Source organism: Marasmius oreades, chromosome 5, assembly GCF_018924745.1.
Source record: "Marasmius oreades isolate 03SP1 chromosome 5, whole genome shotgun sequence".
Classification (NCBI taxonomy): Eukaryota; Fungi; Basidiomycota; class Agaricomycetes; order Agaricales; family Marasmiaceae; genus Marasmius; species Marasmius oreades.
The window spans coordinates 918,943-944,427 of NC_057327.1; the positions used below are offsets into that span (position 1 = coordinate 918,943).

The 25,485-nt window shown below is 47.6% G+C and overlaps 11 protein-coding genes across 11 annotated transcripts; 3 read left to right on the plus strand and 8 right to left on the minus strand.

The window, feature by feature from the left end:
* Positions 1-248: 248 nt before the first annotated feature.
* E1B28_008350 (uncharacterized protein) lies at positions 249-3,054 on the minus strand (the record flags this gene model as incomplete). The annotated part of the gene is made up of 13 exons (XM_043153147.1): positions 249-683; positions 733-974; positions 1,032-1,166; positions 1,220-1,253; positions 1,309-1,834; positions 1,901-2,101; positions 2,156-2,214; positions 2,274-2,331; positions 2,386-2,536; positions 2,592-2,610; positions 2,674-2,832; positions 2,888-2,988; positions 3,045-3,054. The coding sequence occupies 13 exons, from the start codon at positions 3,052-3,054 to the stop codon at positions 249-251; spliced, it is 2,130 nt and encodes a 709-aa protein (XP_043008431.1).
* Positions 3,055-3,213: 159 nt separating this feature from the next.
* E1B28_008351 (uncharacterized protein) lies at positions 3,214-4,488 on the minus strand (the record flags this gene model as incomplete). The annotated part of the gene is made up of 5 exons (XM_043153148.1): positions 3,214-3,315; positions 3,379-3,510; positions 3,560-3,720; positions 3,783-4,130; positions 4,197-4,488. The coding sequence occupies 5 exons, from the start codon at positions 4,486-4,488 to the stop codon at positions 3,214-3,216; spliced, it is 1,035 nt and encodes a 344-aa protein (XP_043008432.1).
* A 1,098-nt stretch (positions 4,489-5,586) lies between these two features.
* Positions 5,587-8,185, minus strand: E1B28_008352 (uncharacterized protein). Its single transcript, XM_043153149.1, has 9 exons — positions 7,794-8,185; positions 7,028-7,676; positions 6,917-6,969; positions 6,802-6,866; positions 6,564-6,744; positions 6,283-6,510; positions 6,141-6,223; positions 5,962-6,078; positions 5,587-5,902 (listed from the first exon to the last, which is right to left on the minus strand). The coding sequence occupies exons 1-8, from the start codon at positions 8,002-8,004 to the stop codon at positions 5,995-5,997; spliced, it is 1,554 nt and encodes a 517-aa protein (XP_043008433.1). The 5' UTR covers positions 8,005-8,185; the 3' UTR covers positions 5,587-5,902; positions 5,962-5,994.
* A 443-nt stretch (positions 8,186-8,628) lies between these two features.
* On the plus strand, positions 8,629-9,015 carry E1B28_008353 (uncharacterized protein; the record flags this gene model as incomplete). The annotated part of the gene is made up of 1 exon (XM_043153150.1): positions 8,629-9,015. One exon carries the CDS (start codon positions 8,629-8,631, stop codon positions 9,013-9,015), a length of 387 nt encoding a protein of 128 aa, XP_043008434.1.
* Positions 9,016-9,470: 455 nt separating this feature from the next.
* Positions 9,471-12,916, plus strand: E1B28_008354 (uncharacterized protein; the record flags this gene model as incomplete). The annotated part of the gene is made up of 3 exons (XM_043153151.1): positions 9,471-9,792; positions 9,851-12,369; positions 12,446-12,916. The coding sequence occupies exons 1-3, from the start codon at positions 9,519-9,521 to the stop codon at positions 12,914-12,916; spliced, it is 3,264 nt and encodes a 1,087-aa protein (XP_043008435.1). The 5' UTR covers positions 9,471-9,518.
* A 486-nt stretch (positions 12,917-13,402) lies between these two features.
* Positions 13,403-14,163, minus strand: E1B28_008355 (uncharacterized protein; the record flags this gene model as incomplete). Its single annotated transcript, XM_043153152.1, has 2 exons — positions 13,403-14,024; positions 14,075-14,163. 2 exons carry the CDS (start codon positions 14,161-14,163, stop codon positions 13,403-13,405), a joined length of 711 nt encoding a protein of 236 aa, XP_043008436.1.
* A 384-nt stretch (positions 14,164-14,547) lies between these two features.
* Positions 14,548-14,938, minus strand: E1B28_008356 (uncharacterized protein; the record flags this gene model as incomplete). The annotated part of the gene is made up of 2 exons (XM_043153153.1): positions 14,548-14,634; positions 14,702-14,938. The coding sequence occupies 2 exons, from the start codon at positions 14,936-14,938 to the stop codon at positions 14,548-14,550; spliced, it is 324 nt and encodes a 107-aa protein (XP_043008437.1).
* A 125-nt stretch (positions 14,939-15,063) lies between these two features.
* E1B28_008357 (uncharacterized protein) lies at positions 15,064-17,393 on the plus strand. Its single transcript, XM_043153154.1, has 11 exons — positions 15,064-15,266; positions 15,323-15,346; positions 15,411-15,500; positions 15,562-15,616; positions 15,671-15,997; positions 16,061-16,121; positions 16,175-16,518; positions 16,579-16,637; positions 16,693-16,751; positions 16,804-16,867; positions 16,924-17,393. Exons 1-11 carry the CDS (start codon positions 15,095-15,097, stop codon positions 17,211-17,213), a joined length of 1,545 nt encoding a protein of 514 aa, XP_043008438.1. The 5' UTR covers positions 15,064-15,094; the 3' UTR covers positions 17,214-17,393.
* Positions 17,394-17,432: 39 nt separating this feature from the next.
* Positions 17,433-18,648, minus strand: E1B28_008358 (uncharacterized protein; the record flags this gene model as incomplete). The annotated part of the gene is made up of 2 exons (XM_043153155.1): positions 17,433-18,046; positions 18,099-18,648. 2 exons carry the CDS (start codon positions 18,646-18,648, stop codon positions 17,433-17,435), a joined length of 1,164 nt encoding a protein of 387 aa, XP_043008439.1.
* Positions 18,649-18,815: 167 nt separating this feature from the next.
* Positions 18,816-21,968, minus strand: E1B28_008359 (uncharacterized protein; the record flags this gene model as incomplete). The annotated part of the gene is made up of 7 exons (XM_043153156.1): positions 18,816-18,938; positions 18,999-19,271; positions 19,328-19,543; positions 19,600-19,717; positions 19,793-21,121; positions 21,172-21,389; positions 21,450-21,968. The coding sequence occupies 7 exons, from the start codon at positions 21,966-21,968 to the stop codon at positions 18,816-18,818; spliced, it is 2,796 nt and encodes a 931-aa protein (XP_043008440.1).
* Positions 21,969-23,241: 1,273 nt separating this feature from the next.
* E1B28_008360 (uncharacterized protein) lies at positions 23,242-24,631 on the minus strand (the record flags this gene model as incomplete). Its single annotated transcript, XM_043153157.1, has 10 exons — positions 24,513-24,631; positions 24,340-24,447; positions 24,153-24,282; positions 24,041-24,099; positions 23,936-23,974; positions 23,767-23,885; positions 23,641-23,718; positions 23,544-23,588; positions 23,446-23,490; positions 23,242-23,397 (listed from the first exon to the last, which is right to left on the minus strand). The coding sequence occupies exons 2-10, from the start codon at positions 24,392-24,394 to the stop codon at positions 23,242-23,244; spliced, it is 726 nt and encodes a 241-aa protein (XP_043008441.1). The 5' UTR covers positions 24,395-24,447; positions 24,513-24,631.
* Between the last annotated feature and the right edge of the window lie 854 nt (positions 24,632-25,485).

Below are 25,485 nucleotides of genomic sequence, written 5' to 3' on the forward strand. Positions count from 1 at the left end.
CATAGAGTCTACCGGCTCCACAGAGGGTCGAGATTGCTCTAGGGATGCATTAGTAGTTCCGGCAGTTCCGAATTCAGGGACCAGGCCGTGTAATCTATCTATCTATCTATCTATCTGACTGCTGTGCTCGTAAACTGAGTGAGGTGCACAATAAATTTTCTCAAGAATCTTTAGTTATACTCATTATACTCTTCAACAGAAAACCTGGCGGTATAGTTTGTGGAGCCGAGGAGCCGCCCACACCAAATCTACAGCATCCCTTCCCTCCTCCAATAAGTCGTCCACAAGTCAACATCCGCCTCGCTGAGGTCGGTCAATTCCTCTCCTCGTAAATGCCGAGAAATTCCTAGCGTCCATTCAATGCTCAGTTTGGCAAAACCAAAGGCTTCCTTATCGGTATCGTTTACGGTCTCCTGCACATTCTTGAAAAAAAGCAGAAGAGTGAGTGCATTCAGCTTGTTCGGACCGATTCGGCTTGTGACACCCTCCAGGGCATGGAGCCAGATCTCGTACGGTACCAGTGAAGCGCCCAGCTTCGTGGCGAAAACTCGAGCGAGCTTCGTCCACGAGACAGGTCGGGGGTGAAGAAGGTGTAAGATCTGAGGAACTTCTGCAGCAGTTGGCGAGCTTAGAAAATCAACCATAATATCGCCAGCAATAGGAAGCGGAATCCATGATACGATCTATACAACGCTCAGTGTTCATTCATGAGAAGAAAAGGATTCTACTTACTCTGTTGTCGTCAGGAATCAGTTTCAAGAAAGAAGAAGCCTGGATCAGAGAAGGCAACCATTCCTTCGTCGACCATGCGCCGTTGATCCCACCAGTCAGCTGCCCAACTCGCACTATAGAGGCACGTAGTCCAGTCGAGGAAGATGCAGCTCGGATAACCTGTTCCGCCACCCATTTCGATTCTGTGTATCCAGTCCCGAGAGCCCCGTCGGCAGTAACAAATTCTTCTCGACCATTAGTAACTGCCAAATACGTTAAAAGTCGACACTCGTGTGCGCATATCTCCAAAGGCCACGTACTGTTTCGGCATACACCGATAGTGCTGGCAAATATGTAGTGAGCATCTCGTCGAATTGCGACGTCGACCAGATTTCGCATTCCTTTCAGATTTGTTTGGAATGAACTGATACTGAGATTAAAGTCGACACGCCATGCTTGGATAGCAATTAGCGGGCGGTCTTTCGTTAATGAACCAAATTTGACTCACCCATATCCACAACATGGGTAACACTGTGCAGGATCTAGAACGGAGGCCGATGAGAGTCTCGAGAGAGTAACCTCGGATGAGAACCGCACCATACTGAACACCGAATCGTCGAGCCCGAGTTGGTCTTGGCTCAAATCGCATTCAAGGAATGTCACTTTTCCCGACAGGATTGCCTTTGCATCTAGACCACGATCCTCCAATGCTTTTCGCTGACGCTGCGAGATATCGGCCGTTCCTCGTCGAATCAACGCATACACGTGTGCAACAGTCGGATCTTTGACCATGCTATGGAGCACATAACACCCGAAATTTCCTGTGCTTCCGGTTACCAGCACGACTTTCTCTGAGTTTTCCTCGGAAGTGGGATTCAATCGTGGTCGAGCGGGCAAGTTCTCTGAAAACTTATCCACAAATCCTGCCATGATAATTTTCTTTGAACTTTCATCGAGCTGCTCGGGAACCATTCCACCAGTAGCAAGGGAGAACACAAATGTAGAGAGTCGGTTGATGGTAGGGTAATCGTAAACGAAGCTGCTGGTAATGGGACGGCTGTCCAAACAGGCAAAGTCTCTTAGAGCACGAAGGATAGTGTTACGGATCCATGTTGCTTGGAGACTAGACCGTTGCGTTAATCAGTAAACGCAAAATTCAGAGGCCGGGTTATTCATCAAGAACGCTAACCTATCGCAGCCGTACTCGAAAATGTCGTCGTCATCTCGGACAGAACGAACCAAGGTGTTTCCAACCACGCCGCGTACAAACCGCATAGTGGAGTCGATGTCCCAGATTGTGGGTGGTGAAATGTTGGAACGGGTGTTCTCATCAAGAATGTCGTAGAGCCTTGATATTTCTTCGGAATAATCCCGAAGAACAGCTTGGCGCCTTCAGGTATTTAACTCTGTAAGATGCTCAACCATGATCCCCTGTAGGACCTACCTCACTGTTCCTTTAGCAGTGTATGTAAAGGGCTTTTCAGGCGAAGCGATCAAGATCATCTAGGGAAAGCACAGGAACGTGAGGTGGCGCCTTCAATTGACACCAAGGCGTCTCTGACCTCTCTAAACAGTCGAGAATGCTGTGGTGCATGTTCATTCATCTGCTCGACGGCGGGCCTGTTTCTATGGTCTCAAAGTGTGCAGTAGGGCAGAACAATGCTACAAACCCACCAAATGAGATTGCAAAATTCTGCGTGCTTTCTTTCATCAGCAGGATCGAACCCGAACGATTCCTTCGGCTCAATCAAAACCCCAGCATTAAATCGACCATGTCCGAACATGACCGCTGCCGCAACGTGAGCATCTTGATTCAAAAGTTGTTCTGAACAAAGCATTCCATTCAGCTTCGATCAGCTCCACGAACCAGAAATATTTACCAAGAGGAACTGGATTTGTCTACTTGCAAATGGCGGTTGAGCGGAAGAACAAGGAACATCAGTCAAGAGTTTTTTTAGTTACCTTTTCTCCCGTACTGTGGACAAGTTGGTCATCTGCACGACCGTGGATACGCCAGTAACCAAGTCTGGTTGGATGAGGTACGAAAAGGTCGGAGGTAGCATAGGCCCTTGCCCCATCAACCTCGGTGTTAAATACACCTGGGGTGCAATGTGGATTTTCCTGCAACGCGATGAATCATCGTTGCGGTAGAAATGTGGTAGAAGCTGCAGCTTACGATGATGATCAACTCGTACATATCGTCTCCGAATGGTCTCCAATGGCATTTTACCAAGCCACTAAAGCGGAAATAGTTCCAGTCCTTCTTGTCGGAGTTGGCTACGAATGTGCGTCATTTGTTTTTCAGACAAGGAACGAAAGTAAATCGTTCATACCTGGAATCATTGGCGTAAGGATGCTTACTTCTGTCCTGATAGTCTCTCGTTGGTGAAGACACGTAGACAAAAATCTTGGTGCTTACATCCCATAAAGTATAAAGATAGACACCCCTTGGGCCGTCATGTAGTCTCCAACCTCACGGGTGAGTGGGCCGCCACCGTAAATCTACGCGTTCTTAAAAACATGGAAGGAAGGACGGTAAAAAGGACTGACAATACCAGAACGACTCGCAAGCCACTGAACATATTCCGGGTGACAGGCCCAAGCCTAGATAATATCGGGGACAGTTAGTACGAAGTTAATTTCATCTGCTGCGTTACCCGCACATACCTCAACAAATGAGGGTACGCAAAGTATAACGTCCGTCGATGTAGCGCGTGCCACTTCATACACATTCTCGGGTGTCGGTGGAATGGGAGGGAACTTGGGTTCGAATGTTGATATGACAAGTCCAGTGGATGCCTGCGAACGAGGGTCAGAAATGTAAAACACGAGTTCACAACTGACTGACCGCCCAAAAGGTTTGCATCACAGCCATGCCGTGGATCATAGGCACAACATGCATCGACAGCACTTTGTCATTCCAATCCTGTTCGCCGAACCATGGAATTTGCCCAAACTGAAGGAAGCGAAGATTCGTTACAGGTATAGGTTTCGGGAATGCGGTCGATCCTGGAAAAAGGTTGACATTATCGTTTGGTACTAGATGACAATAATGCGTTGAGAGTGTGTACCAGATGAATGCAGGTACAAGACCGTGTCATGGAGGTTGACCAACGTGAGAGGGAGCTCGTTTGGTTGAAGCGTGAACGCGTCTTCCCAATCGGGACGGAAAAGGTCTTCAAAACTAAAAACAGGAGACGACGAAGGTAATTTCCTGGATTCAAACTTAGCCTTGAATAATTTCAAGGATTCGTGAAGTAATTCTTGCATAGCGACCTCGAGGCCCACTAGGACGTGATCGGCTCCAACCTTTCCGAGTAGATGAGCAACAGCCCCGGCTGAATTTCGCGGGGAGATCGGAAATACAACGCAATCAGCCCTCAGAACACTCATTATCATAGTGAAGTATGTAAGGGTATCTGTTGTGTGGGATCAGCGACCATCCCATGCGTTCAGATAACTGAACATATATACTGTAACCTCACCTGTCGTTGTAAGGATTGCAACAATTGGTGCCCCGTTTTTTTCATTCAGAACTTTAGCCAGTTTCGCTCGTAGGGAACGAGCACCAGTGTATATTGCAGCGATAGCTTCTTTCCAGAGTATAGTCCTGACGTTTCCCACCCGATTGTTGAAGACAAATAAGCGATGACGAGGCGAATGATGAGCTTGCCAATCATAGATCTGGGTCAAGCACATTGACCCGTCCATCGGAGGGGAGGTAAATGTCGCGCTGGACCTCGCTTGAGTCTGGGGAGGCAGGGGAATACGCTCCATGAGGATAGGAACGCACCCTGGACAGTCTAAGGATAAGAGTGATATAGCGCATGTCCGTCCACCAATGTTGACAGGGCTGGCAACTTTCTCGGTCTTTCGGCATCCCAGCTAGAAAGGGGCATCTTTGATGGTGCTGCTGTAACGTTTTAACCAGACCTGAGGTTCTGAGCACCTCAGTTGCCTTCGGTGAGAGAGGATTGTCTCTCTGAACTGTAGTGGCGCGATACCCTGAAGACGAATGAGAAAGCCATAGCTATCGGTGTTGACAATTTGAATTTTCAAATCTCAATATGGTCGCGTGGGGATCGGTATTGCCTCGGATCTGACGATCTGAAAAGTCAGATAGAAAGTCCAAATTTTACAAGAGGAAACGAACAGACACAGGAAGTTGAGGCCATCGGAGTCAATTTTCAAGTACAGGCTGAGGCTGTCAAAGTGTCTATAGCTACAGACCCGAACGTGAATTCGGTGGAGTCCGGTTAAGAGCAAAAGCCGAAATTCGGCAGAACCAAACATGACCAATGCAAATTAACCCGCACGGGACCCGGATCGGGTGTACACTGTAACTTACACTGTACCTTGCCTCCGAAACGTTCAACGTTCAACACTCACAGCCCTTCATTCTGCCATCTTCGCTCTTGTGGGACCCCCCCTTGACCTCCCTGACTGAATGTGGCGTGTACAGCAATAATACAGATTCTTCTATTGGTTTCACTATTCTTAATTTTGCTTCCCTGAGGATACAGGTACTTGTTCCAATCCTTTTATGTGTAAAAAATCGCACCGTCCCTCACCCCATGTGGTGAAATGTGATAAATTCTCCCGTCGACTATTTCCTCTCCAAGTCCCTACAGTAGCTTATTTATATCCATATGTTTAACGCCTCGGATCACTCTAGAGTCTTTTGTTCGCCAGTATCCTTCCTTCAAGAACGTTTGCAAACGAGAGTGAATCTCTTTCTCTTACGGTCTTGACTTTACAATAACATCCTTCCGAGTTCAGTCCATCATTATGATAACTATGCTCTGTCCTGACAATGACAGCGACATCCGATGTTTTTGGTCAATTATTTAAGTATAATAGGAATGTAAATTTCCCTGGGTCTGTCTACACAGTTTCAAGCTTAACGCTTGACAACCAATATCAAGAATCAGTACTGTACTGTAGGACGTTGATGGGACAAATCGTGGCAAAGTTGTAATGGCGACGAAAAACAAATTTTACAAAAAAAAAAAAAAAACAAAAAAGAATTGAGCTGGCGAAAATCATGAATGAGTGGCGCGAATATATGATACAGAAGTGAATGTGAATGTTTGTAGTGGTCGAAGGGATCATAAGGATAGATGGAGGTAGAAAAGAAGGAAATCGCCGAGCGACTCGGTTCTCGAATAATTTGCTAGTATTGTACAGTTCACTGTGATGACGTCTAGTCAATAAAGATGATAGACGGTACAGAGGACGGAGGGAACATACCAAAACCACTGTATCTCGTACAACAACCCGAAATCATAATATATTTGTTTCTGACAGCGTCTTGAGCAATATCAGCTCTTGTATGTGGTGGATGACAGTGCTGGTGGCCTTAGTGTCCTGGAAACAATCATTACTTGTATGGCAGGACGTGCAAGAAAGAATTATTCTTGGGTACTGACTACCGCACAGGTTAGATGAGGATGTATCTTCCTCTTCTTCGGCGAATTTTGATGATGTAGCCCGTTGAACATTTCGAGGAGATCTGCATACGAACAAAACATTCAGGTTGTAGCGGTGGATGAACGGTTCATGAACACTTACATTTAGAAATACTCTCAACAGTATTCGGCTTATCTTTGCTATAGCTCGTCACATACTTCGAAAACGCTATACCTGCTTTCAAGTTCGCGGCGAGAATATCGATTTTGTTGAGCAGTAGGATGAGGTCGACAGAAGCAAGTAGCTTATTAGAACAAATCATTCGCCACAGCTTCATGGAATCGGCAAGACGGTTGACCGTTCGATCTTCGGCAAGGGCTTGGTTGAAAGCTACAGCCAAAAATAAGTCAACAAACGTTGTACAAGAAGTATTGTATACATACCTGATATCGGCGCCAGGAAGATAACTACGGTTACGTCGTCAAAGAACTGAGCCCATGCAGCTGAAGTTGGAAAAGCACTCGATTCACCAGAACGGAAAGATATGTAAAATACACGCACCTCGCTGACTCCTGGCTCCTCCAACGTCGTATAGCACCCATTCCCTCCCTCCTGCTTCTGGAGCTGATCGAGGGTTATTCGAACTAGTCAAACCCCCAAGTGCAGGGAAAACTTACCGACATTCTCCATAAAAATCCGATGTTCTTCGGGCCCGATAGTACGAACACGGGCTCGGAGAACATCATCTAGAGAAAGCTCGTGAGAGAAAGTTGAGGATAAGGCTTCAGTAACTTACGCGAACTGGGTATATAGTCTTCCTGTGCTATCCGCAGGACATCTTCCAGAAAACTACAATGGAGTGGAGTGAATAGGAAGATAAGGTATGCATAGCTGGACGAATGCCTACAATCCTGGTTGATCTTTGAGATGAATGTCCTCTTCCTTCAATCTCGCTTGAACGTCGGGATGCTGCCAAAGGGCTTGGATATCCCGACCACAAGCACTGATGATTCGCCTATTGGCAGCATCTTCTTCTGCCTCCAACCTGTTCTGTTTATTACTGGGTGTTCGATTGAACAAGTTCAGATTGCGCTTCCATGATGAAGACTGAGCGCCAGAGCGTATGGAAATCTCCGACGCGCGTGCAGGGTGATATTGAAGCGAGGTGAAGGTCAAACATTCTTTGGAAGAATTGTGATTGATGAATAGTGAAGAAGAAACAGAGGAGGCTCGGGAACGATATGCAACAGCTGTGTCTATCGGAGGGAGGATAGTTGAACCCACGATTCGCTTCGTCAAGGTTTCTTCGACTTGCTTGAGTGGTGTTAGGCTGAAGCAAAGACGCCTGAGCGTGTCATCTAGCTGGCGAGGTGATGAGGGTCTGGGCGAAGATGCGCCTTTGGACGGTAACAGAACATTGAGAATGAAGTTTACGGAGCGAACGAGGTTGAGATGAACAACCGGTCTCCAAAGTTCAGATTGTTCTTGGAATGCTTTCGGAGAGAAATGTAGCTGGAAATTTTTGAGAATAGTAGATTTCCCGGATTCTGCCTGGCCTGTTCAAATTCATGAGTAAGACCAGGTCTGAGACGAGTTGCAGCCAGGCGATAATCAGATGAAACCGCGTCTGCAGATGGAACGAGGCAATGAACATAATATGAACTTTGACTCACCTAGAAGTAAAACCTTTGCGCCTACTGTACTTCGCCTGCTCCTCCTCGCTTCTCTGTCTTGCGATATTGCAAGATCAATCGCGTCGCTCACCCGCTTGGCTTCTCGCTCTGCTTCCAGCCTTAGCTCTTTCTGTTCATCTGAAAGATCCGGCGAAGGGGGTGGTGGCCAATGGTCTGCTGCTGCTTCATGGGATGTAACTTGCGAGAACATCCGGTTAAGGGTAAATCGATATCGGTCAAGAGAGAGACAGGAAACAAGAGAGATGGACACAGGAGAATAGATTGGAGGGAAGTAGGGATGTAGCACTTGGGAAGGAATGTGATGGTGGAAACACGACAACTCATATACATAGATTGTAAAGGTTGCTAGTAACCCCGGTGGAACTTTCCCCCTAAATTACTCACAGCCACCGCGACCTATATAAGGACGACCAACAAAATTTTGCATCCGGACAACCGGACATCCGGATAAGTCGGGCGACGTCGGGCATGCCGCTGTTCCCAGGAAAGTGACTCTGGGGTCATGAACATTCCAATTCAGATTATTGACATGGAATACGTGCCCTCTATCCAATGTCTTTCGAAATGTTTCAGCCAAACTTGTACTTGTTTGAACTGTTTAGTTTAGACTACTGTGGAGTGGACAGGGTCGAGAACTGGCTCCTACATAGCCCGGCCCTGAAGAGTATAGATGTTATCCTGTCGTCGTCTTGGTCTTTACCGACGCCTTTGAACTCCAGCAAGGGGACGGCATCACGACAGTCCGCGGTTGACAGACAATGATTTGGACAATTATCGGTGTTGAGGAAGCCGTCATTGTGACCATGATTCGGGGATGTCAGTGGGAAATGCACGGACGCCCATCGAAGCACCCATGTGTGATGCAATCCCAAGGATCCAAGTCGCGATGCAAAGTTTGAAAGGTGTAGTGGAGAAGGCTTTCGCCGAATCGACCGATCGAGTCGATGTGAACATCCCGCAACGAGTTACATGTCTTGTGGGTGGTGATGTCCACACTCATTCAACGCCCAAGACGTACGAGAAAGAAAGGAATGTGCCCCTTCCTGTCGCGGCTCAACAAGATGTTTACAAATGTTGGCCTTGGGTATTGAGAAACGAGTCACAAGTTCACATGAAAGTCGTGGATTGTGCGGAACTCCAGGCTACCAGGGACGCCACGTGGAGGCGAGGGAAAAGGAAGACTGGGCCAGGAAGTAAGTAAATGTAATACGACCAGCCTGGGTGAGCCACAGCAGGTTCGAAATTAAAGCTGGTGGGTAATATCACAGTTCCAGGGTGCGGGTGCGGAAGGCAGGTTCGACAGCGTATTAGTCCCTCTCAGGAGTCAGCACCATCATCCTATGCTTGTATCATCTCGATAGCAGAATTGAAAACAATGCTGATTGCTTGATGTGATTCAATGATTACTGCATAGGACCTTCGGGGGTTCGACGTTCGACGCTTGCACGCTTTGTAGCTGACCCCAGCCAGAACTGATCAGACTTGGATTTGGAATTAGGACATCGCAGCCACCGCCAACCAGTTTGTACCTATGACTTGGACTCTTGAGGTGGCAAATCACCGTTGAAGTGGAATATGAGTGAGGTTGATCTGCATGACGAAAACAAACCACAAAAGGCAAGTGAAGGGCTCTAGATTCAATAAGGACAAACATACCCTGTAACCAGTACGACTGTGAAACTCTTTTCTTTCACATTCTCATCGATGAGCTTGGTGCCTGTACGCAACGTATGGCTCATGCGACAGCAAAATCTCAAAGGCCCCTCACCATCCGTCACGGATGACTCAAAATTGAATCGGAATGCCTCTTCCAAAGCGACTAGCCCGCCCTCGATCATGGACGTAGCCAACAATGTCGATGAAGCATGGCCACAGGTCAACGTCAATAGCCCTTCAAAACCGAAGGAAAAGTCTAGGGAAAAGAATGTGACTTTGGCTACTACAAACGGAATCGTGTCCAATTCCAGTCCAAAGAAGAGTGCGAAATCCAATCGTTCATCTTAGTCTGACCTCTTCTTATCGTCATACCTTTCTAGGCGACAAAGGGAAACTGAAATGGGTCCCGACCATTCATGCAGAGGCTTCCGCACCTTCATTACCGAGTAACGTCGGTTCCTCACCGTTAAGCAAGACTTCAAATGTAACACAATCACTGGTTCCTCCACCTACGTCTTCCAGCGTGACTACGTTGGTTCCTGACGACTTTCCCGATCTAACTACTGAGGTTGCTTTGAATGCTTTCCAAATTGAACAGGCGGCAGAGAAGCAAGGGCTTGCGTCAACCTCCGTTCCGACACCCCTCCAACCTGAACCCTTACCTGAACCTCCATTGAAACAGTATTCACCCCATTCACGTCCCACAAGTCCATCTTATAATCAACTCATCACTCCTCAAAGTTATCCGCTGTTTCCTGAATCGCCCTACCCATACCAACTACATCCTTATCCTGTTTATGATAATTCCACGACGTATCCATGTCTTCCGTATGCCTCGACGTCGTCAAGTGCGCAGTATCCTCCATACCCCTCAGAACACTTGTCATATATCTTTCCTGGACAATTTCCGGTCCCGGTGCCATTGTCAGGTCAACCGAACAGGGATCCGATGTATGTGGCCGGAGGCGCAGCCACTGTCTTCGGAGACCTGGAACCTAGTCACGAGAGAAGGTTACCTCCGTTTGGAGTTGGTTGTGTTAGTCGAAAAGGAAAGGGAAAGAGAAAAGACATCGCTCAAGGAGGTGTAACGAACCAGTGGAGACGGAGACGGAGATCCTTATTTGCAGTCAGCTCGTGGAGGTCGAGTTGTGACCACGAGGTTGTTGATCTAACTCCATGGTCGGACATTGAGGGAAATGTCGAATTCTCGGGCTCAGGGTTTGGCGAGTCAGAGGATCATTCACAAAAAAGGTATCCAAGAAGATGGTCGTTCTTCTGGGACGGTGCCCGCTTAGTCGACGTTTCTCAATACCACTCAGCTCCCGTGTGCCTTCAACAAAGCCATCATAGAATTGAAGGTCCCGGTTACACCCCCTATTATCCTTATCCATATTACCAACATCCACTGCAAGCACATCCACCTCCATATCCCTTACCATTCCAACCTGCTGCTCCTTTACATTATCCCTCTATTTATTCGCATTCTTATTCTCATCCCCAACAACAACAACAGTCAATAGTTCAACAGCCTTTTCCTGTCTATCCACCCTTCTTGAACCCAACCCAACCTATATACTCGTATCTGCAACCGCCCCTAAATTCTGAAAGCGAAAACGCCAAGGAGGTACCCGACGAAGGTATACCAATACCTAGTGCAAACACTACGACAATCTTAGTCTCGGCGTCACCGAACAACACAGAATCTGATTCTGCAACGTCCCATGCTTCATCCTCCTCTACAAAAACCAAAAACCTTCTCGGAACTTCCTCGTCCGACAGCTCCACTACCGCCAGCTCTGCCCCCTCTGAGGAATCAGCGTCGGGCAACAAGCTGCCGCCACTATCCGCTCTCCCAACTTTGAACAATCTTCCGACGTTGGACACCATACCTACTCCTGTCGAAGGTAGAAATGAATTAGCACGTGGCCCTCAGGATTCTGCTACAAGTCATTCTCACCTGACTTCCAGCTTTACTCTCAACCCTACTCACGACCCGTTCGTGCCCTCCGCTCTTGGTACCAATCTTCCCTCCCGTCCCTTTGTCGACGAACGCCGGAATCAGCATGATCTGGATCAAGATGACGAGTCATTCCTCCGAGTGCGTGACTTCAGGCATTTCAATTCTAATAGCTGGGCTTCTGAGCCTGGATCTGAGCGGGTGCAGCCTCAGATGCAGAGCGACGAGCAGGGGGAGAGGGAGATAATGTATGCGAGACAACAACCCATGATTCATAATGGTAATGATGAGGCCCAGCTCGATGGACCACGAACCCGGCAAGATGGTGAATTTCAAAGAGGGGTGTATAGGCCTAATGGGAGAGATGACTGGCGGGGGGGTCGAGGTTTCAGACCCCGAGGGTTTGGCAGAGGGAGAGGTCGTGCAGGATTTCGCGGGAGAGGATATGGGTTCTCCCATGGCTTTGCGCCGCCGGTCGTGCCGCGAGACGCATATGAAATGCCTTTGGGGACATCAAATGGTATAGGAGGCGGAACTGCGCCTCCAAGATATCGTCGTGGACGTGGAGTGGGGTTATTTATTCCACCGAATTTGGACATGCAGCACCTACATCACCATAACGCTTCGCCTAGTCAGATAACCCCCCCACACGCCTTTTCAACGTCCCCATATTCCTCTCATCCTCCTACCGCTCACCCTTCACCGTTGATACCTCAGACGAGCCTTCATCATACTCCACCTTCCCAATATCATGCTCCGGCTCAGATACCTGCTCAAGCCCCTCCTTCAACTTGGACCGCTCAACATCCATGGCCGCCGCCTCTTACGCCACTAGCGAACATACCTGTTCAGCTAGATGAATTACGCTATAGGTTGCTCGGTCAGTTAGAGTATTATCTCAGCGCAGAGAATATGTTTAAGGACATGTGGTTGAGGAGGAAGGTCAGTTTTGTTGTTTTCCCCCCCTATTCTCATATTCTTCTGTGTTTTCACTTACTTATTCGACTTATTTACACAGATGTCTTCCGAAGGCTGGATCCCGTTGCCTGTGATCATGACATTCAACCGCATCAGACAACTGACAGACAATCTCGACCTCGTCAAGGAAGTTCTAGCATTTTCGCAGCACGTTGAGGTATTGGATAACGGCGGTCCAGAAAGAGTAAAAGTACGAATGCGAGATGGGGCATGGGAGAGATATGTACTGCCACCACCTGTCGTCGTGAAGATGGAAGCCCCACCTGACAAAACTGTACATCCGGTTGTGAACGGAGGTGCCCTCCATGGTCATTCTCTACCGCCAGCACCACACATCAATGGTGATATCACACTTCCGGGCTCAGCAAAAATCGAACTTCCACCGGCTACTGCAAGTGATGAATCTGAGGTTGAGGAAGATCCTGATTCAGATGAAGATGACGTGGTTTTCGTTATGGGATCTGAAGGTGGAGGATGGTCAAGGACCGCATCTGGGGAAAGGGGTGCGTGAACCAGATCCGCCGCCTTAGTCCGGGCGGAACCTCGAGACACTGTATAGAGATAGCTCGAATGGTGAGGTGGATGATTTTTCTAGCTATTCTTCGAACGCGGACCCTGAACAATATTTGAATCTGCTCTCTGCTATGTTGTGTTGTAACTTTATTTCTTGTTCCTTCTTGTAACTCTCGACTTGTTCGATTCTTGGGGCTGACGCTATACAGGCAGATTCATCCTTTCTTTGCCTATTTATTTCAACTAATTACATTCGGTCTCTTTCCTTCCACTTCCACATACATACATGTTCCTCATGTTCCTATTCCCATTACATATCTTCCCATGCATTACACCCATTGATAACTGTACTTATTATCCGATGTTTTCTAGTCTCACTCATTACTTTTTTGCACACCACGCATCCATGTCCTTGACACTTGACACATCTCCATATTCCATTTCGATACATGCAAAACTATTCTCACATATGTAGCTACTTGTTCTATGTACTTCGGTGATCAACGAATTGAAAACCGCCAATGCTACTTGCTTCCTCCTGCAGTATTTTTCTCGCCTCATCTAAAGCTTTTCCTAACAAGTTCAGCCCCCACTCCTTTGGTTCCGTTGCTTGAGGCGGCGTCCCGTTAACCATCTTCGCCGCTCGAACATGACCATACCCAATACCCCATATTCTATCTCGTGGGCTGGCCTCTACATGCTTCCGACTACCCGTGCTCAATAATAAGTCTTTGAGGTGTGGATTTTGACGGAATTTAGCAAGGTTTCCATCCAGAACTATCCGGTATCTGTGAGCTTTCCATGTATCTTCGTCAAAGTTTTGTACCTGACGCCCGAGTGCTTTTATTTCGGCCAGGTCGGACTGGGATGTGCCGCTATGAGACGGCGAGAGGACTAGTTCGGCGATGGAAGTGTCTTCGAAGAGGAGAGCCTTTCTGAACATCATATAATGTTCGGCGGTAGGGAATGTGCATTCCTTCAATTCAGGTTCAGGTTTGGATTTGGATTTGGATTTGGATTCGGGTGCAGAGGAATGTGAATCTCCGGTGACAGGAAATTCTATCTGGAGAGTGAATGGTGAAGGATACCACTGGGATGCCCAACCGCTGCCTGGATGTGAGTTATGATGCATTCGTCAAGGACATCCAATACTCACTAGTCCCTTTCGTTTGGCTTCCAGAAGAAGACATAGTTCTCGCTTGTTGCTGTCGTACTGGTGCTGTTGGTCGACGGTGATTTTGGCATCGTTTTGGGGCTCTTGGAGACTATGAATGTTTTCGGTCAATGTTGGCTCGTTCAGAAGTTCTACCGGCCCTGTTAAATAACACATATGGTGATAATCGAGTCATGAACACTACTGGGTGCCACCGTCAAACCGCAAGCGATGATATCTGGACTCGCACCGCATTCACTGTCATTGGATGTCATGGGTCGCCATTGTGACTCGATGTTATGCTAGGCGAAACTCGTACTTTTTCGTTCTGTTCAACTTGAAGGGCGATCATCGATATCGGAAATCTTTCCTCGTCATTCTATTCCATATGTGATCGAAATATTATCACGATATCCTTACTGTCGGTTCTCGACAGGGAAATCGCAGCAGAGTTACCCCAAAAGCGGAATTGAGGTTCAGAGCGGTATCGTTGGATTCGCTAGTAACACGTTCTGTTCAATGCGGGAGTCTACAAGAACAAACCACGGCGCCAGAGATGGCTCCTGCAAAGGTTGAATCGTCCTAATGCGTAAGAGATACTGCGAACCGGAGGATGGTGAGCGTATTTACTATTGATGCGTCGTATTCCTCTCCCGTACTCTGATGCGGCGAGAAGAGAAGTTGGTTAACCTCAGGAGTCGCAACCTGGCATGATAAGGCATTGGAGACGGTTGGCAGAATACGACGAAGGCGAGACTGATCTTGACCAAGTTTTTGCGAATTTGCAATGGCTAGTATGAATGTGATCCATATAATTGAAATGCTATAACTGAAGTCCTCAGCAACATTTTGAGGGAACGAGGGCATTGATGTTCATAGAACGAAGTATTCAACCAGGTAGAGATAAAAACCCTTAAAAGCCGATCCAACACGGTCCGAGTTGAAAGCCGGATGTTGTTCCGGCTATTGGCGCTGAGCATCTAGCAGTAACTAGCCCACGGCTCTTTCTCTCTTACTGCCATCATGCTCGTCGCCCAGGTCTCTCTGACCGCACGGCGTGCTACTTTACGCGTCACACTCTCTCATCTCCGTCATTACGGTATACCTGCCAATGTACCTCAGACGACGAAGGTATGGAACTCCGTCGATGAAGCGGTCAAGGACGTCAAGTCTGGCAGTACTCTGCTCGTTGGAGGTGGGATGCAGTTCCATCCCTATATATTATTCCGGTGGCTAATCTGCTACATTTAGGATTTGGTCTGTCTGGCATCCCGGGTGAAGATTGATTCAGATTACCGCCTGACATGGAATACGGACTCACACCGTGCATCCCAAATAGACACTCTCCTGGGAGCGTTAGCAAAACGCAAAGACGTCAATAATCTCATTGGAGTTTCTAACAACGCAGGGGCAGGCGAGTCTGGCTTAGGTATGTTCCGCATTTTCCCAGCGGCGTCATACCCACCTGATATGCCGTTTACTTCGTACAGGGAAACTTCTTAACGGTGAGCAGCTGGACAAAGTCATCGCATCGTACCCTGGAGGGTATGTTTGCAACTTTCACCTACCATCCTGATCAATATCTGAATCGGTGTCCAGTAACAAGAAATTCGAGGCTTTATACCTTGAGGGGAAGATTTCTCTCGAGCTTGTACCTCAGGGTACATTAGCAGAACGAATTCGTGCTCATGCCGCCGGTATCCCGGCATTCTACACGCCAACTGGCGCGTCAACAGCAGTGGAGGAAGGGTCGATCCCAATCCGTTACAAAGATGGAGGATTCAAGGCTGGAGTTGGTATCGTCGGTATCAAGAAGGAGACAAGGGAATTCAACGGAAAGAAGTATGTCATGGAACCTGCGATCGCTGGAGATGTTGCCTTTATCAGAGCATGGAAAGTAGATGAAGTCGGTAACTGTGTTTTCCGGTATGTGCATTCACGCTATTTGGTTGATTCATAGAAACTGCTCACAATAGGTGTTACACTCAGGTATGCGGCGCAGAACTTTAGCCCCCTCATGGCCAAAAACGCTAAATTGACCATAGTGGAGGTCCAGTACTTCGTCACACTTTGAAAGGATGATTCACTGATATTTGACTTTAGGCTGAGAAAATCGTTCCCGTGGGGGAAATATCACCTAATGCCATTCATCTTCCGTCCATCTATGTCGACCGTATCGTGAAGGCGACTGCTCCCAAAGAGATTGAATTCGTCACCCTTGCTCAGGAGAAATCTGACTCCAGTGAACCCCAGAAGGCTATCTCTTCGCGTCACCGGATTGCCCGTCGTGCGGCTAAAGAAATCAAGAATGGATTCTATGTGAACTTGGGAATCGGAATGCCAACGCTTGTCCCGGAACACCTTGAGAAGGGTGTCAAGGCGTGGTGGCAGAGTGAAAATGGAATTTTGGGAATGGGGCCGTATCCCACAGAGAAGCAGCTGGATCCGTGAGTTCATCTTGGATTAATGTATCAGTTCCTCTTAAACTGGATGTTGACTCTCTACAGTGACTTGATCAACGCAGGCAAAGAGACCGTTACACTTCTTCCCGGTGCTTCATTATTTGGTTCGTAGCGCGTTCATTTACGGGAAACCGCTTCATACCAACTCGCTTGTACCAGATTCTAGCGAGTCGTTTGCTATGATTCGTGGCGGACATATTGATATTGCCATCCTCGGTGTAAGCTGCTGTTCCGTTTCATCTCTCTCAGTTGACCAAACGGTTTTTCAAGGCCATGCAAGTGTCTCAAGCCGGTGATATTGCCAACTTTATGATCCCCGGCAAGATGGTCAAAGGTGAAGATTTCCCTTTCGCGGCCAGTTCTGATCGTTCTAATTACATCTCCTTTTAGGTATTGGTGGCGCTATGGACCTCGTCTCGAACCCCGACAAGACCAAGGTCATCGCTGTAATGGAACACTGCGCTAAAGATGGAGGTCACAAGATTCTCAAGGAATGCTCCCTACCTTTGACTGGTGCGCGTGCTGTGAGCACCATCATCACCGAACTTGCCGTCTTCGATGTTGATCGCCACAATGGTACTCTGGAGTTGATTGACCTTGCGGAAGGTGTAACCGTTGACGAAGTGAGGTCGAAGACCGGATGTGACTTCAAAGTGAGAAGTCACTTGGGTGCATTCTAAATGCCCGAACGATGGATTGACTTACAATTGGTGTATGGTCTGACGATTCAGCATTGCGTTTACCGCTCAGATTTCTATCTCGATTTTTATCACTCTGTATAGTAGTACACAACAGCGCAGATTCTCTTGGTATGTAGGTGAGGTGGTATCTAACTATAATAATCTATCCAAGATGGACGAAATGTGTGAAGAGAGAAGGCGTATTGTAGATTATATTGATCAGCCATGAATTCCATCGACCAGCTCGATCCCGAGTTCGTGGACTGCATCTTTCCCCTTGCGTGCCCAACCGCTGGCAACATCTATATCATCGAACCACATACTAGAACCTGACGTCTCCGTCTCCGAGCGATTCGTCCCACCAAACAGTAAACCTCCATTCCTAATCCAAGCCCCGACATTACTCTCATGCTTCATTGTCTCCAACAGCCCAATGATCGCGAGTAAAGTCTCGTCGAATCTGCCTTCGACTTTCGGAGGCACAATCTCAGAAACCGTGAAATCGACATCGACTACGACTGCTTCTTGTACTCCGTGTTTTACCCCAGCTTCCTTATTTTTCTTCTCCTTCTGTTTCCTCGAAGTGTGTCGTAAACTCGTCCAAACGTCTAAATCCGCCCTCCGTATTCCAACTCCGTATTCCTTGATACAGATGTGATTCCACGGTTGCAACTGTGCTTTCCGCGGTGAATCGTCTAGTAGAACCGTTGTCTCTGCTGAATGAGAGAAGGATTGTCTTGAGTTGGGGAGCATGGTAACCAACGAAGGTGACGATTCGAAGGTACTTTTAGACCATATGAGGGTGAGGTCCTTTACCGTGAGCGTCTTCTTTCCTGTAGAAGCCCTAAGTACAAAGATAAAATCGAACATCAGAAAAACACGTACCATACAGTTCCGGTGCCAAATGAAACATATCTCTCGCCCATAATCCCTTCAAACACCTGCTACCTTCGCTACCGGTGTAAAAACATTTTTCCACCATGCGTTTCACACTATGAGGTTGTGCGGAGCTCCATACCATTGTATCAAGCCACGACAGCGTCTTGGGATGCGATAGATATTCACGAAATGTTGGGATGTAAGGTCGAGGATGGATGGGTCGTATACGAGGTCCCAACACTCCCTCTTCTTCCTTTGCTTTTCCCTTTCCGCGTTTTGGTCGTAAAAGCAGGGTCCCATTAAGGTCTAGAACGAGAAGTTTTCTAGATGATGTAGGGTCTTGAAGATGACGCGACGGAGTGGCTGTTTGTGAGAGATATGAGGGGGATAGCGTGACGGTAGTCGTGGGCTGTGAGGTCGCGGTCGCAGATGGTGGTTCTGCGTTTCCATTGGACTGAGTAACCATCTCTGAAAAAGGTTTCTTGGTCAATACCCTCGAAGACGGTGGAGTGGTATGTCTAAAGCAGGTATGCCTGAACAAGGGGATGCGCGACATGGACGGTCCCGGCGCTTAGCTCCTATCAGCCGCGATCGTTGAGTGCGAGATATTATAATTTATTCGGGTCGAGAAATGCACGGTACACAAGTAAAGAACAATGAACAACATCGTGGTAAGTGTAGGAACCTTCTACATCCCAGTCGTAAACCTCCCATCCAGAATTATCAGGAAATACATGATATACTTTTCAGAAATCTCGCAGAGGACGAGGCTCGTAAATGGTGTAGTTTTGTCGCGTCATCCATCAAGCTGAGTTGCATTAGATGTAGTGAAGGCGGCTGAGTCGTCTAAATAGGAGAAAAATCAGAATCAGTAAATAGAACCAAGCATCGAGCGGTCACACTCACTGGTCCCTTTGCACTTCCCAAAACACCCTCAGCTCTATCCCTCATCCGGACGAGTGCTCCCGTCATCTCTCCTAAAGCAACCGCATGTTTCCCCCCATCAACCTTTACACTGCGACATAGCGCATCAGGGAGCAGTCCAATCATTTTTGGTATACCTTGCACGAGTTTCTCAACCTCTGAAAGCTGTACAGCATCCGGGACAGCATTGTCCAATGATAAATCATCAAGGAGAATTGGGAGGCGTGTGAGGATGGTAACATAGTCCAGGAATAGCTACACAGATCGAAAGTCAGCTCCATGCACGAGAACAAGACGAAAGAAGGATTAACCTTGCCCCGCAAATTCCATGCTTCAATGCCTTTAGCTTCCCCACCGGCACCTGTCAATCGCTCAAAGATGTCCTTCAACATCTCCAGATCCCTACGAATAACTCCATCGGGAGCAATTTCCAGAACCGCGATGTCATGAGCTTGATTATACATTCCAGCTTGGAGATACAGTTCGTAGGCATCATGGAATGCACCACGGGAAAGTGTGTGAAGAGCCTGTTGAGCTTCACTCGTCAACGGGATCAGAAAAAATGGAGAGAGTCATGATATACCTTCGCTTCGTGAATCCAATTTACTGGAATCTTCAAGCTACCCACGAGACCTCTGGTCATCCATTCATCCAACTTTTCAGCAGATCGGTTTAGAAGGTCCTTGATTGCCTTCTGGCGACTGTTGTATTAGTCGAAAGAGATTTAATAGCTGTCAGTTACACATCACGACATTGACGATCGGGAGGCCACTCACCCGAAACTACCTTCAAGATGTAATAACACGAATGTCGCTTCCTGTATCATTCCCAGCTGCTCCAATTGGTAGGCATAGCTGCTTGCAAGGAGATCTGCACTTGGGCTATGTCCTTCAACGAGATCAGGTTCTGATTCCTCGTCTTGCTCATCATTTGCAGTTATATTCTTTAGCCCAGCTTCTCCCCGATCACCGAAATCCCTCGCTCTCAGGACTCGAGAAAGAACAATATAGAAATGCCATGGCAACGCAAAATCCAGTGGCGACGGTCCAAACGACCGAGGTCTGAGAAGCGATGATTGGGAGAGTGAGAGTGAGGGATTGGAATGGAGTTGAAGTAAGGAGAAATGGGCGTCGACGTTGGGGATGGGCAATGCTAGTGAGAATGATGATGACGGTGAAGGTGGGGCTGGTGTTTTCCACCTTTGCGTCTCCGAAGCCTGCGGGGGTTTCTCAATGTACCATGGAATCGGACGAACGACCTCCTTGCCCCCGGGTTCACGAGGAAAGGCCATAGCGTTATACGCCTCAAAGACATCTCTAACGGTTGCATCCTCGGGTTCAGCAAACCATAGGAATGCTCCAAAGACACGTTTCCAGTCCAAACCCTTCAGCACGTCCACGCCAGACACGACGCCCTCCTCGTCCCTCCCAAGCAAACCAGCAAGCAGACCATAAATCTTCCGTACACCTTCTTCAATAAGACCGTCCACCTTCTCCTCTTTCCATATCGACAACTGTTCTTTTAAGTCCTCTTTGAACTCAAGGTCCCCCCCAGCTTGGGCGACGAGAGTGGATAGTTTTATGTACCCTGCGTCAGCCGCCATATCACACGCTCGAGAGACCTGATTGGCTGTTAAAAGAGTGAATGTCTGTGATAGGGCTAGAGCGTTCCGTGACGAGGACCTCGAAGGCGAACGTAATTCCACTTCCACAACTGGTAATACTGTATCTTCTAGCCACCTAGAAACACGAGCTTTACGCGCGACTAGTGATATTCTGTTCCGAATTGCGGGGTCGATTACATCTTGCCGTATTCCCATGTCCAAGTGATCGAACAACGCCTCGCCCAATCTAAAGAGGGTGGCCGCAAAGGAGTGGTCTGTGAGAGGAAATAGCGAGGCGAAGGAAGAGAAATGGAGCGCATCGGGTGAGGGTGAGGCAAACGGGACACCGGAGTCATCGGGTGTTATAGGCGAGTGGGAAAGATGGTGCTGTAGAAGTTTGGAAGATAAAACGGCAGCTGGGGAACTGAGGTCGAGATTTCCGGTGGAAAGAAGCGGGACTTTTGTTAGTGATATTATGGACGTGTTTGAAGTAGTATTGGGCCTGCAAAAAAGATCAAAAACGGCTTCAAGCGCCACACAAAAGCTACTCACACAGAACTCCATGGATTGCAAAGCGACCCGAGATGCACTAAACTACCACCTGGCCCCCATCCAACACGGAAACTCCTTCCGAAGGCCAATCCCGCATCCACAAGACCATCCTCAGCATCGGCTGCGATAGAAGACGAAGAATCTACTGCGACTCTTGTATATTTCCTCGAGGGCCGTTGAAGCGGGGGTACGTCGACGTCATGAGCAAACGATGCTCTCTGAACAAAGATTCGTAGTTGGAAGGAAGTAAAATATGTAGTGCATAGCTCTTAACTCACCTCCCTGGCGTCCAAACGGAAAGTATCACCCTCTGAATCCCGACTGTGTTTCCGGCTCAACTGTTGTTTTTTGGTTGGTGACCGTAAGCTAAGAGCCCTACTAGCTTGAGGTTGAGAAAGAGCTTTCAAAGCAGCTGCCTCTTCTGGGAGACGGAAAAGCGAAGTCTGCATGACGTGCATTCTCTGTGGGTCGACACCAACATTTCGAGCTCGAGCTGTAAGAGTGGGATCTCCGCGCGACGTAAAAACACGTCTGTCTTCTTCGCGGTCATCTTCGCGATCCTCATAGTCATCTTCCTCCTCATCGTCTTCGTGTTCAGAGGATGAATCTTCTCGGCCTCGCATTCGAAGTTCATCCTCTTGCAAGTCAGAACTTGAGCTCGACTCTTCTTCGGCGCTGAGCTGGTCGGGTTCGATGACATCGCGTTGTTCATGGCTTGAATCGGTTTTCGTCGGAATGTCTTCTTCTAGTTGCTCATCTTCGTCAGAATCCGAGAGGTACGCGCTGAATTTGGCCATCGGAGAAGAAGAACCGAAAGGGAACCGGGTTGGGAACGCAAACTATATGTGTGCACGTGACTGCAGACTCCAGGCCATGTAAGTTATCAACAGCTCAAACAGGTCGTAATTATAATAAATCATGCTTCAGTAAACACATCGATGCGAGAACCGCAGGGCGTGGAGATCGCCAGTCTGGCGATATCGGACAAGGAGGTTGACATTCAAAACGTATGCTATTCCGATACATATTCTAACAAGTTACAAGACAATCTGATCCAAGGACAGCAAACTTTCAACGGTACAGAGGAATGATATCGGAGCCGGGTTGATAATTAATTACAGCAGTACAAGGAAAGTAGCTAGGAACTAGGTCGGCAGAGGTGATCAGGAATCCGAGATATACGAGTAGACCTTGAGTGACTACGAGAACAGGGTGACGGTATCAATGAATTTTGCTGGGCGGCTGAAGATTGATTCGTTGACGACGTGAACAGCGAAAACGTTCTTGGAGAGTTGCTAAAACAGATTGATGTGCATGCCTCCGTATGACATATCGGCAACAAGAACGTACGATGCTTGTTTGTTGCCTTTGACTAAACATGATTGGAAGGAAGAATACCCCCGAATCGAAAGAAAGATGAGGAGGCTCTGCCGGAACGTAGAATCAGATAACAGTCACTGCTGAAAAAGGCAAGGATGACCCTCACCGTCAAGATGGAAACGCCGACTTTCAGTAACTGGCAGCTGATAGAAAGCAGGACCCAAAGAAACTTGAATGCGGGTGATTGAAATATTTCCAAGAGTTGCGCAGGGTTAACTACGATTCGAAGAATTAATTCAAATCGATCGTTCAAGAAAAATAGAAATAATAGTGCCTCTCAAGATCAAGGAGCATGCCACCATCAAGCTATGTATCCACCTGTCACTCCACCATTGGGCATGGGGCATTTCAGAGACGTCCCGAAGCTTTTGTTCCAGAACCATAGCCGAGTCGTTGATATTGTTGATGTGATCTTTAGTCTTTTCTGTAAGTTGGTTGACGGCGCCCACAAGTTGGCGGGTGGATTGAACAAGTCCTTCTTGTACTTGACGGAGTGCTAATGAATGATCCCTAGTGTTCATAATTTCAAGAGCAGTCTGAGTTGCGCCGCGAGAGAGTTCAGAAATGGACTAGAGAAGGGCTATCAGACCATCCATCGGACACCCAGCACATTCTCACTTCTTGCATAGCCAACATTCCAGACTGAGTCGTTCTCCAATGCGCGTCCAAGATAACCTGGGTACGAAGGATTCAGCTTTGATCGGACACAAGCCAGATGATATCGGGTACAGTATTCTCGACGAGTAATTGTTGGTGCTGTTCATGGAGAGTTACCAAGGTTTCCTCCAGACGAGAACGAAGGCCCTCGCCAAGGTTTGACACGACAGTTCCCAACGACACGACGAACTATTGGAGGCAATGGTCAGTATTCGATTGTAACGAACGGCAACTCACATTTCCGGATAAAGCATTCAAGGACTTGTCCAACACAGTGTCTACCTGAAACACAAGTTCCACACAGAAAGTCTGATCACACAACCCATGATTCTTACCCGTCTCTCGAGAATATTCACAGCTTTGAGAAGGTTTTTGTTTACCTTGTGATGTAGATGTGAGATTTACGAGTCTAATAGGAACTGGGCTCCTCACTTCGTGCCCTTGTAACTCGAAACGCGCATCCAATCGTTGGGATACATTGCGAATATATGAAGCAGTTTTAAACAACTCCTTGAGAAGATGTTAAAATTTATCCGGGAAGTCGTCGATAGCACACACCGCTATGCCCAATTTCCACGTTTCTGCATTCACTTTTCCCTCCTTTTCCCGTTCTTGCACAAGTTTGATGAACATCAACTTTTCGAGCGTGATATTGTGGTATAGATCCCTAGCCACATCTTTCGAACCATTAAGCATCGGGTAATCAAGGCGCAACAATCATACAGACCTATATCATTCCACCTTTGGAAAGTAAAACAGAGCTGGGCTTGAAAAGAGCAAAAGGCAGGATTCAGGGAGCGCGAGATAAACGAATATAGGAACAGAAACACACGAATTTCTCGAAGATATCCCGAATAGCTTGACCAGAACTGAGCACTTCGAGATAAAGCACTACAATCGAAGTTCGCAAGAGCTGGAACTGGAGAAATCGCGACAAGCTCTACCTGACACATTCACCTTGCGAACCGGCCGTAGATGTTGATGACGGCTGATTGATGGTGAAGGAGGCGCACTCCATTGGAATTGAATGATGCTTCGCAGTTGCCAGCTCACACAAGGACATTGATATGGCGGCTGAAGTCAAATCAGAGTTTAGGAACATTCTCAAGGGCAGAGGTGCGAAAACCGTACCTCTAACGCGCTCGTCTTCCATCATGTCCAACTGCTCACACCGTGAACGTATCATCCCCGTAACAATACGAAAGCAATCTGATCTACGTGTGTACTCTTCAACTGCATCTATAAACTCGTTCAAGTCAGGACAACGAAAGACTGGTGAATAAAACCGCAAAATGTAAACGGACCTCTCTTCCGCAGCAAGTAATTGATTTCATTGTCCGGCCAGACTAAATGTGAGCAGTGAGCAGTGCTAGTAATGATCCGTTAGCGATGACTACGTGAGAAATAGAGTACCTGATCCTGAAGTATGCGGGACCGCCTTTGAACATTGAAGATGGACAAAGACGATTGAAATCAGTTTTGGAATCAAAAGCATGGCTCAAAAGGGTTAAGCTGGTAAGTTGGGCAGGGACTAGTAAGACGATGTGTTACTAGTACTGTCACACGACATCCTCTTTTTGAAGTCGACCATGAAAATTTGAAGCGTCAGTCTCCCTTCTGTTTCAAATCCAGCACAAGACGAACTTTAATGTTTATATACCTGGGGGAAGTTCCTATCAACAAATGATTTAAACTCGAGAGGAAAAGATCATGCATTTTTGGAGAGACTCAGGAGTTCATGGTCATTTATACTGGATATGAATGACAGATTCATCATTCAATGCCTTGATTGCGATTCCAGGAATGCATTAATGATTCGTCCAGGCCCAAATAGGATGAACGGACTTGAACCAGCTAGGTCGTTACGCGCTCAGGCTGTGGTATCGTCAAATTTGAATTATATATCACCCATGTACACAATACCTACACCAGCTACTTAACCTAGCCTGTGTCTTAGCCCATGTTCGCTGTCCTTCGGCATCCTACGGCCCACGGGGCACAGAAAGCTCCTTGAATGTGTATCTCCGGCCAGTCATCCCGTCGGTTCAAGCTCAGAATATGCGTAGGTAGATCTCTTCTCTTCTCGACTGGGTCACTGATTGACGGGACTAGTACTGTTTCTGATTTTCTAGTTTCCAGGGCTATCCTTCTCCTGGTCTCGAAGTCCCAGTTTCCAAGAAGAACAGGTTTTAGTCTGATCGTGAATGTAATCGTATCGATGTTGGCTATGACCAACCACACCGAACTTGAAATGGAGCAAAGCGATCCTTAATTCGA